The 11634-nt window shown below is 35.0% G+C and overlaps 1 protein-coding gene across 2 annotated transcripts in view; it reads left to right on the forward strand.

Moving 5' to 3' along the window:
- The window catches only part of cplx1.S (complexin 1 S homeolog), a 128135-nt gene extending 117327 nt beyond the window's left edge, over positions 1-10808 (forward strand). For both annotated transcript variants that reach the window (XM_018239921.2, XM_018239920.2), the window contains exon 4: positions 7847-10808. In XM_018239921.2, the coding sequence (XP_018095410.1) occupies positions 7847-8041 (195 nt within the window). In that variant the 3' untranslated portion in view covers positions 8042-10808. The remainder of the gene's footprint in view (positions 1-7846) is intronic.
- The last annotated feature ends 826 nt before the right edge of the window (positions 10809-11634 follow it).

Raw genomic sequence — 11634 nt, forward strand, 5'->3', positions numbered from 1 at the left:
CAACCAGGGTAGCCAATGTCAGGATCTACCTCTTCCTCACAATACATTATGATGCAGGGTCAATACCATTTATATATGGATGTAGCTCTAGTTACTGGCTTACGTCAATTTGTCTGGCATAATAAACCAGCAAATAATTTTCTTTTCACTCACAAATGCAAATGCTCCTATAAGACAGATCTGTGAATGACAGTAATTAGTACTACAAACCCAGAGAAAGTTGTAACAAAAAACTGACAAGCCGCAATTAAAATCACAACTTGTCAAGAGGACTGAAGGCATTGAGAAGTGCAGAACCCAGAGTGTGCTAGATATGTGGTGTACTCACCAAAATACATGAGAAGGTTAGATTATATAGAACTGATGGGACAAATTGTTGGGGAAATTAGTGCACCTTAAAATTCAGATTCAGAAACAGAAAATAAGAGACCTGGGTTCAATAATCTTATATCTGTGTTGTGCTTAAAATAATGGATTTTATTGGGAGTACTATTTGAAATTTCTTTTGTATGTCTGTACATTCACAATTAGTTTTGGTGTATTGTTTCTTGGTTACTGCTGTTCCATCAATAATGAAACTCATTCCGCCAATAGTACCTCATAGTATTAAAAAGGTAAAAAGACTATTTATTAATGTTATTAAGGTAAATGTAAAGACATGTGATTTCATATTTTGCCACATGAAAAGTAATTTATAATTAAATTGCAATGAATATATATGGAAATAATAATCATTTTACAATAATACTTCTCAAAAAAAAACAGTGCAACAAACTCCTCGAGTGTTAATTCAAATCATGAGACTTTTTCGAATTGACGCACCAAAAAGGTAACTTTTTTGAGTTGTAACCTGAGAAACTCAAATTTATTGGATTATTGTATGAAAACCAGCACAAACAGCCCAACATATTAAGAATCCTGAATGATAAAAACAATTGTAAAAACAGCCGTCTGCCGTTGACTTCTACATGATTTCAATAGATTTGAAGTATTTTCATATTCTAATTTTAGCAGCTTCAGAGCATAATACATCTCAAAAAATGTGAGGTTTTACCCTTTAATGTGTTAATTAGAGATGTCGCGAACTGTTCGCCGGCGAACTTGTTCGCGCGAACATCGGGTGTTCGCGCTCGCCGGAAGTTCGCGAACGTCGCGCGACGTTCGCCATTTTGGGTTCGCCATTGTTGGCGCTTTTTTTTGCCCTCTCACCCCAGACCAGCAGGTACATGGCAGCCAATCAGGAAGCTCTCCCCTGGACCACTCCCCTTCCCTATAAAAACCGAAGCCCTGCAGCGTTTTTTCACTCTGCCTGTGTGTGCTGAAGAGATAGTGTAGGGAGAGAGCTGCTGCCTGTTAGTGATTTCAGGGACAGTTGAAAGTTTGCTGGCTAGTAATCGTTTTGATACTGCTCTGTTATTGGAGGGACAGAAGTCTGCAGGGGTTTGAGGGACATTTTAGCTTAGGTAGCTTTGCTGGCTAGTAATCTACCTTCTACTGCAGTGCTCTGTATGTAGCTGCAGTGGGCAGCTGTCCTGCTTCTGATCTCATCTGCTGACTGCTGCAATAACAGTAGTCCTTGTAAGGACTGCTTTTATTTATTTTTTTGTTGTTTTACTACTACTACTACTACTACTACTATAAGAGCCCAGTGCTATTAGTCTAGCAGTGTTGGGGAGTGGGACTGGTGTGCTAATCTGCTGCTCCTAGTAGTTCAGCAGCACCAACTTTAATTTTTTTTTTTAATATTCATTTTTTTTTTATTTTACTTTTTTTATTTTACTACCGCTGTAGTAGTGTATAAGTTGACCTTTTAGGCATTATTTGCCCTGTAGGCATTATTTGCACACTGTTTTCTTCAACCCGCCATCGAGCTGTGTGACCTTGTTCCCATTCTGTCTAAATATCCATAATATTACCGTCTCCAGAAAAAACACCGGAGTCACTTTTTTCAAGCAGCATTCATATATTTTACGTAATCCGTATCCACCGCTGTAGTAGTGTATACGTTGGCCTTGTAGGCATTATTTGCACACTGTTTTCTTCAACCCGCCATCGAGCTGTGTGACCTTGTTCCCATTCTGTCTAAATATCCATAATATTACCGTCTCCAGAAAAAACACCGGGGTCACTTTTTTCAAGCAGCATTCATATATTTTACGTAATCCGTATCCACCGCTGTAGTAGTGTATACGTTGGCCTTGTAGGCATTATTTGCACACTGTTTTCTTCAACCCGCCATCGAGCTGTGTGACCTTGTTCCCATTCTGTCTAAATATCCATAATATTACCGTCTCCAGAAAAAACACCGGAGTCACTTTTTTCAAGCAGCATTCATATATTTTACGTAATCCGTATCCACCGCTGTAGTAGTGTATACGTTGACCTTGTAGGCATTGTTTGCCCAGTTTTTTTGGCCACAGCCACTGAAGCACAGAGGCCAGAAAAAATATGCCATATAAATGCTGAAAATAGTCATTTTTTGCCATACGTTGACTCAACGTATATGGCAAAAAATGACTATTTTCAGCATTTATGTGGCATATTTTTTCTGGCAACTGTGCTTCAGTGGCTGCAACCAAAAAAACTGGGCAAACAATGTCTACAAGGTCAACGTATGGCGAAAAATTACTATTTTCAGCATTTATATGGCATATTTTTTCTGGCAACTGTGCTTCAGTGGCTGCGTCCAAAAAAACTGGGCAAACAATGTCTACAAGGTCAACGTATGGCGAAAAATGACTATTTTCAGCATTTATATGGCATATTTTTTCTGGCAACTGTGCTTCAGTGGCTGCGTCCAAAAAAACTGGGCAAACAATGCCTACAAGGTCAACGTATGGCAGTTGTTTAAAGAGAACAGTAGATTACTAGCCAGCAAAGCTACCTAAGCTAAAATGTCCCTCAAATCCCTGCAGACTTCTGTCCCTCCAATACAGAGCAGTATCAAGCAGATTACTAGCCAGCAAACTTACTATCATCTGTCCCTGAAATCACTAACAGCTCTCCCCCTACACTATCTCTTCCAAGCACACACAGGCAGATTTTTCAGATACATTTTTGCCCTTGATCCCCCTCTGGCATGCCACTGTCCAGGTCGTTGCACCCTTTAAACAACTTTAAAATCATTTTTCTGGCCAGAAATGTCTTTTCTAGATGTTAAAGTTCGCCTTCCCATTGAAGTCTATGGGGTTCGCGAACCGTTCGCGAACCGCTCGCATTTTTGCGCAAGTTCGCGAATATGTTCGCGAACTTTTTTTCCGACGTTCGCTACATCCCTAGTGTTAATCTATCTATCTAGGGTTGCTCAACTGACCAATTGCTCTTTACAGTTTGACACATTCCTTCTCAAGTTTTAATTATCGTGATTCAAATTATTTCTGTTTTAATAATTTTCCAGTGATCTTTATGATAAGGTAATATTCATGGATTTAATAGAGGACATCCTGTATATGCATGAGTGGTGGCTTTCTGGATCCTTGCAATATCTGCCACAAATGAAAAACCAAAAATGTGTGCACTATATTTGCATAAAACATAATTAAAGGGCTCTAAATGTAATAAAATAAATAAAAAAATTAATTGTAATAAAAGACATTTATAACTTTTCTTTATTGGAGGTAATCAGTGAAAAGCATAGTATTCATGTATTAGACCTTATAAATAAAAGACATTTTTGACAGTTTATTGTGTCTGTAGATAAAAATTCTGAAGGTCTACTCAAATTATATTTAAAAATATGGTTAGAAAGACATTGTTATTAAAAAAAATATAAAATGCAAAAGTTATTCAGAATAGCAATTAAAAAACCTCTCCTAGATTGTGTGCATGTTTTTCTTGGAAAATACCAGCTGCCACTTAAATATTATTTCAAAGATTTGCTGTCTTAATGATTATTTCACTTGGATTACCCTGTACTGCAGAAAACCCTTTTGGCATTTTTTCTCTTTTTTACATTAATGGTTGACAACTGGAAATTGCCCGGAAGAACAAAAAACAATTGGAAACAAAACCTGCCATCAGTTAAAATTATGCTAAGGCTACTGTAATCTTTTAAACTCTAAAAACTAATTTATCAATTTTTTCAGTGGTGCCATATCTATTTTTTGTGCTCGGATAGGTTAACATAGCACTGTTATACATTTGCAGTTTACTGCATGCAAAAACATTGCTCTTTTGCCATACTAGTGTGCGGGCCTGCAATATTAATATGTTGCACTCAAGCTTCAATGCTGCCTGAAAAAGATCATGTGTCAGTGTATGTTTTAGAAATATAAGAAACTGCTCTGGTTTCTGTTTATTGGCTACATACTGTATATGGTTATAAAGCTGTATGATTTGCCCCAAGTCTAATAACACACTGCAACCTATCAGATGTGTTCTTCAAAATGATGACTAGTACATTCTGCTTGTGGATTTATTTCTATGGATTACTAGACCTTTTGCAAATTTTGGTACAGAACTAGAATTCTGTGAAAAATGGTTTTGTTGAAATTTGAGCTTTCTAAAGTTTCCGAATACCTGAACTAACACAGAAAAGTAGGATTTTTTAAAGACATCATCATGGGTGGAATGTAGTGATGGGCGAATTTATTCAGCAGACGTGAATTTGCAGCGATTATCTGTGTTTTGCCTTGGCCGAATAAATTTTTTGACGCCGGCATTGGAATTGCAATTTCAACGCCAGCAATAATTCTGATGACAATTCCGGCGGCAAAAAAAATCTGCGGCAAAAAAATTTGACGATGGCATGAAAATACGTGTTTCAAAATTTTTTCAGCAAAGCGAAACAGAGAAATTCACCCATCACTAGTGGAATGACATGTAAAGGAGAACTAAACCCCCTTAGGTACAAGAACCCCCCCTTAACTGCCCTCTTTCGCCCCTCTCATCTCACCCTCCCCGCACAGTGTATTATGTAAAAAAGTACCCCGTTTTGTAAACCTAAGTTAAGTATGCAAAGCAGCACAGTGGAGTTCCCAGGCACCTTCTACCCATAAGATAATCTTGAATCGAGTTTTCCTCCGAAAAAACCCTCAAATGTCAGGAAGGCAATCAACATCTTCAAATGGTTTTAACGGACCTCTGCCATTGACTTGTACTTGAACACGGCAGGTTTTAGGTGGTACATATTCAAATTAGAACTGTTTACAATTGGAACATGTTTTTAACCTTCATGATTTTTGATATTTTTGGGCTGTTTGCACTGGTTTTCGTTCAATAATCAGATAAATTTGTGATTTTTTGGGAGACAACTAGAAAAAGTTTTATTTTTGGAGTATCAATTCGAAAAAGTTGAGTTTTAGTAAATAACCCCCTAGGTATTCTGTCAAAAAAGTGTATTCTATAATAATAATCAGATAAATTTAATATAATAATCAGATAAATTTGTGATTTTTGGGAGACAACTAGAAAAAGTTGAATTTTTCGAGTATCAATTCGAAAAAGTTGAGTTTTAGTAAATAACCCCCTAGGTATTCTGTCAAAAAAGTGTATTCTTCCCTATTTACCCTACTTACCACTGAATGGAAAGGAGTGTTTCGGGAGTAAGTTCCAGGCCCAAGAATTCTTATATAGTTTGAAATTGTATACACAGAAACAATAGTGGGTCCAAATACATATTTTGTACAAAAATATTCAGTATGCACCATAATTCATTGTGAGTGCTGCCTTTAAAACTAGTGTGCATGGATGCTAGTGCATGCACATTGGTTCCAGTTTTCATGTATTTATGATGCATTAGTGTTTTAACTAGGTCTCCACCTATTTCTGGTGTAGAAGTGTTTTAACTCGGTTATAATTATGTGTTACTGTATTGGGAGCAAAGAACACATTCACATACATACACTTACTCATTTACATCATACATTATCTTTTTAATATATTTCTCATTTCTTCTAACCCAGCTAAAGTGACACAAGTCTCTTCCACGTCCATTCACATTTTAGATTGTCTTCCTAATTGTAATTCTTTTGTGGTGGTTCAGCTATTTTTATCAGCAGTATCTAACTGCTTGTAATGACAAAATTAGATTCTAATTACTTTTCAGTTAAGATAGCTCTCTGCTGTGTGCTGGAAATAGTTTTTGTTCCTTTTTAGATTTAATTTCTGTAACATTAATACACTTCGTAACACTGTATGTTCATGGCTACTATGAGCATATTTTACCTTGTTTAGTGCTATCAAAAGTGTATATTACCATGGTCATTTACATGCATGCAGGCCTTCAGAATGCTATGATAAAGGATTCTTGATCACTCATCACAGATCTTGTAAACAAACCAAAACTAGTTAATGGAACTTATGGAATAGCCCTAGAACTAGTAACAATGATGTAATACTGAAACTATATAATAATAACGTAGCCCTGCAATTGCTAACTTGATATTAATATAGATATATATTTTTATAAGTAAAGAAAGATTTGTGGGTTTAATATAACATTACTATACCTTCAAATAAGAGCCTAAGGGGCAGATTTACTAAGGGTCGAATATCGAGGGTTAATTAACCCTCGATATTCGACTAGGAACTAAAATCGTTCGACTTCGAATATCGAAGTCGAACGATTTAGCGCTAATCCTACGATCGAACGATCGAAGGATTATTCGTTCGATCAAACGATTAAATCCTTCGAATCGAACGATTCGAAGGATTTTAATACAACGATCGAAGGAATATCCTTCGATCAAAAAAATTCAGGCAAGCCTATGGGGACCTTCCCCATAGGCAGCAAATTCCTGCGATTCGTGGGCAAATAAATTCACGAAACCGCCGCGAAAATTCGCCGGCGTCAAAAAAATTGGACGCCGGTGCAATTTTGACAAAAACTGACGCTGGCATCAAAAACTAACGCTGGCATCAAATACGAGATGCCGGTGCCGTTTCACAAATTTTTAGATGTTTTTGCAAATTTGTCAGCAAAGCGAAACGCCCCAAATTCAACCATCACTACCTAAGAGTGCAACTCTAATATCAGTCAATTTCTGACTAGTAATCTAAAAATGATCAATAAACACACTGTTATGTTAAATAGCCATTCACACACTGTTATCTTAAAAATGTAAAACACATTTACATTTGCAACCCGAAATGACATAGGAAAATGGTCTACCTAATACTAGTTAAGGGCACTTTTATCATATGGACTACAAATTAACATGCTTCCTGAACACAGATATTAGAATTTTGACTTTATAATAACCTAAATATAATTGTTGTTCTGGTTATTATTAACAAGTAATTAGACCATTAACGTTTGTTAATATTTACAATCCTGTTGAATCAAGTTGTGTCTGAAATTATAGATTACTTCCCAAATTACTGTTCTACATATACTATATATATTCTTTACTTATTGTATGAACCAAAAACCCATAGAACAGAGATTAGAAGAGAAGAGAATATCATGAAAATACAGGATAGTCCATATGATGAAAATATTGGATATGTCACAAGAGTAGTACCACAAATGTGACTGTCCAGCTATGTAATACCTGCTTAAAATAAAAAAAAGTTTAACACAGCATGAAATTCACTCTGCTGAGGAAAGATATTTTTGGGCATTGTAATAAATTAAACAGGAGGCTTTTTTAATGGGAACACATTTCCATTAAAAAGATTCAAGTCAAATTACTCATGGTACAACACCCTCTGTTTAACAACAAACTGCAATAAAAATACATTAGATCAATAGCACTGGTGGCTGGTGCTTAGGTTTTATAATAAGTAGGTGTTGCTACCTAAGCATGTCTATAGTCGAAACGCTTCATTCATTGATAGATATGTGATACCTGTGTTGATAGTGTTTTGTGTACTGCTCAATTAACATATGCACTTCTTTTCTCAGTATGGAATAAAGAAGAGAGAAGAAAAGGAAGCAGAGGCACAGGCAGCAATGGAAGCAACAGCTGAAGGAAGTTTAACACGTCCAAAGAAGGCAATACCTCCTGGCTGTGGAGATGAAGAAGAAGAGGAGGAGAGTATTCTAGATACAGTTATTAAATATCTACCGGGTCCACTTCAAGATATGTTCAAGAAATAAGACCCAGTAGGCTGCCAGACTGTTTTAACCATAAACAGAGAAGCAATGGATTTCCCACTCTCTCATGGGAAATTTTAGTATTGCCACATGCTATCCCTCCCCTCTTCCGTCTCTTCAACTTTGCTTACTCTAGTCCCTTTTCTTTCTTTCCTCCTTTCCTTTTGTACATAGTCACATACAGTAGACACCTCTTAATGGATGTCAAAGTTATGAACTGCAGTCTACGCAATTTTATTATAAGCCATAGTATAATGTATGTTAAGATCTGGCAGTTGTATACATAGATATATTTAAATAAATCGTAATTTTTACACTAATATCAGTAGTTTAGCTATAGGCAATGGGTAGTATTTATTGGTCAATGTGGAAATTATTTGCAGTTTACATTAAACCAACATATCACTGTAAACTGACATATCTGTGATTTCATATCCATAAAAAGAGAACATTCAGAAAATGAACCACATGGAACACCTTTATCCAAGACTTTATGGTAAAAAAATAGCCTACTCCATTAATGGATTTAAAAACAATAGCCTCCATTGAACTATTTTCAAAACTGAAATAGGAAATTAAAAAATAATTGTATAATGCCAGCTATTTCTAGCATGTTAGCATAAAGTAAGCAGGCACATATTTCAATTGAAAAGTTTTAAACATAGGCTAGCATATTTATTCAAAATTGTGTTTTATTTCATTATGATTGAACTTATTCAGTGCTAGATAATTGTGCCATCAGCAACTCATCAAATGAAAAGCCTCTACATTCTTAAGTGTTGATGAACCTTTATGATCACTAAAAAAACCAACAAATTTAAATGAGTATCTAAATTTGAGTCATAGAACAAGTGCTAAATCCGGTTTCATGAAATATAATGAAAATATGATAGCAATAATTAGAGCTCTGTCTGACATATAAAGATGTTAACTCTTGATTTTGTTTATTTTTATGCTGGAATTTCTGTGTATTTGAGAGATAGACAAATTAATACAGTTTCTTTTAAAATATAAATAACAGAATATTTGCTTTCCGAGCAAACAGTGAACCAGTTTGAACCAGTGTAATCAATTCCCAGTGAACCAAAACGCCTTAGATACACAAGAATACTGCTGACATTTTTCATGGGTCATGAAACATTTAGATAACCAATTTGGCATCAATTTAGGAGTTGAGATGCGCTGGCATTCTGAGCTTTTAGGCTTGAAGTTCAAGTTTTCAAGGCTAAAGTCATTTATACTGATGTGATCATTTCAGTAAAGAATCCACTTTTTCTGTGGGACTGTTGCAACAATAAAAAAAAAATTTCAGCAGCTGAATAATAACAGATTTAAATTCTAATGAATGTCATAATTTTTTTACAATTATTATTCCATATGGATGTACATATAATTTAGCATTTTGCATAAAGCAGGTTATACAGCGTGTTACCTGTTTCAGGAGTTGATAGGAACCTGTTATTATAAATCACTCTACTTAAAGCTATATCAGGTTAGCAACTTGATAATTGAAATACACCATTTTCTTATTATTTTATTATATTGGGAGAGAAGAGAACACACTGATTCACTAATTCTCACCTCTCTGACTGTTTATCCAGTTATGAAGTCATTATTTTACAATCTACGGAGGCGTGTTTCTTTTTCGTCATTAGAAGGTTCTACTGGCAGACCATCTCAAGTCTAATTACAATTACAATTATTTTAAAGAATAATAATACATATATACCTAAGTTAATTAAAATTGGTATAATCTTACCCTATGGGCAGTTACTATAAATCCCATTATTTATTCACAAATTTCGTGTTCCAGACATACCCAATTTACTCTTCTAAAATAACAAATTTAACACAAGGCTTATAGCAAAACCAAAGAGAAAACTGGTTCATTTGCTTTCATTGTAATTCTGAATATCTCTGTCATCTATTGTGGCTTTTGTTGTTTAATGTGTTCAATCTCAGGTAATTGAGGTAGTCTTTTGTATTATCATTATTTTTAACTAGGAAAGAGGTGCGTTCTATTACACCAGACTGAAAATCCTACCAGTGTCTGGGTGCAAACTTTCCTAGTTTCCATAAAAACGCAATTCCCCATCTTCTGCTTTTTAGAAGGTAATGATTCAATAATTGTCGCATTGAGTTTCATCCATGTTCATCTACCTTTAGAGAAAGCCATATAAAATCAGACTGCAATATTAATTTAGGATGATTAAAATGTGTCAGAGAGACTAGATCATGTATTAATTTGCACTGGAGTTACTCGGTCTACGTTTACTGTATGTTAGTTTAGTGTTTTATCCCTTCTGTGTCAGAGTAACACACGCCAATGCTGCTCTATATGTTCCCTTCAATCAGCTTACCGATATGATGTTGTAATGTTACAGATATGTTATTGTGAGCAAAATGTAATGTCTTCTGTGTATGCCATGTTAGTATGCGTTACCTCTCTCTTTCTCTGTTATTTGTGCACAACGTAAATAAAATGTTTGGGTATCAGTCTTTACAAAATGTTTTCACACAAGAAAGTTAAACCCGCTCAGCCACAGTTTTGTGATCATAAGAATCATTTTGTAAATTTAAATGCTAATCAACTCATACTGAATGCATGCTATGAACTTTCAACCAAGAGCAGAAAGATATAGAGGCTTTGTGAATGTAGATTTCATTGTAATTTCTGTGCGATCCTCCATTGCATGATATCAATCAATTCAAAATATGTTCTTTTCAAATGGAATCACAGCCAATAAAAAATAAAGTGATTTCAGATTTTTTTCTTCTGTGGTGTTTTCAGTTATTTCTGGAGGAATACATTTAAATATATATTTACATTTAGCTCCTCTGAGTATATGTTATATATTTCTAGCTGAATCTGTAGCTCCTAGACCTAAAAGAAAGCATTTTAAAATTTTAGTCACCTTGCCATTATTTAACACTGAGATTGCCATGAACATAGTGAACATAGTGCTGTTTAATGTTTGGGATTAGAAAAACATATGTTTAATGTTTCCAGTGACAATCATATCACTGGAGTAGCCAGATTGGAAACTGTTGGTTCTGGTGGACTTAGCATGCAGTATTGCTTTAAGACTCCAACTCCGATCTTGCTGGACTACAGCTGTAGTAAGCAATACTGCTAAAAAAAGGTCTATGTGCCATTTATGTCTATTTAGAACATGAAGCTATACTTAAAATTGTAAACATTTTATGTGTATATAAATACATGGTCTTTGACTTTTAATCTATATATAGTATTATCATGATCTGTGTGTATTAAATAAATCTTGGTATTAGATATCTTTATTCATTTTTAACTCCAGCAGAAATTCTATAGTCTCAGGTAAATATATTTCACATATGCCAAAACAAATTATGCTTGCTAGAGAAACTATATGTCTGAAGTTTAGCGATAACTGAATTTCCTTATAGATTTTACTGTAGACTAAAGGAGTCAATTTTGAATGGCAGGTGATGTAGTGCTAATATTGCATACTTGAGTTATTTAGGCAATTTGAAGCAAGGTGCACATCTCAGTACAGAGACTTGTATTAACTCATGCTGTGTCTTGCAACCATAGTTTTTTTTGCATGTGCCCATTA

This window comes from Xenopus laevis, chromosome 1S (genome assembly GCF_017654675.1).
Source record: "Xenopus laevis strain J_2021 chromosome 1S, Xenopus_laevis_v10.1, whole genome shotgun sequence".
Taxonomy (NCBI): Eukaryota; Metazoa; Chordata; class Amphibia; order Anura; family Pipidae; genus Xenopus; species Xenopus laevis.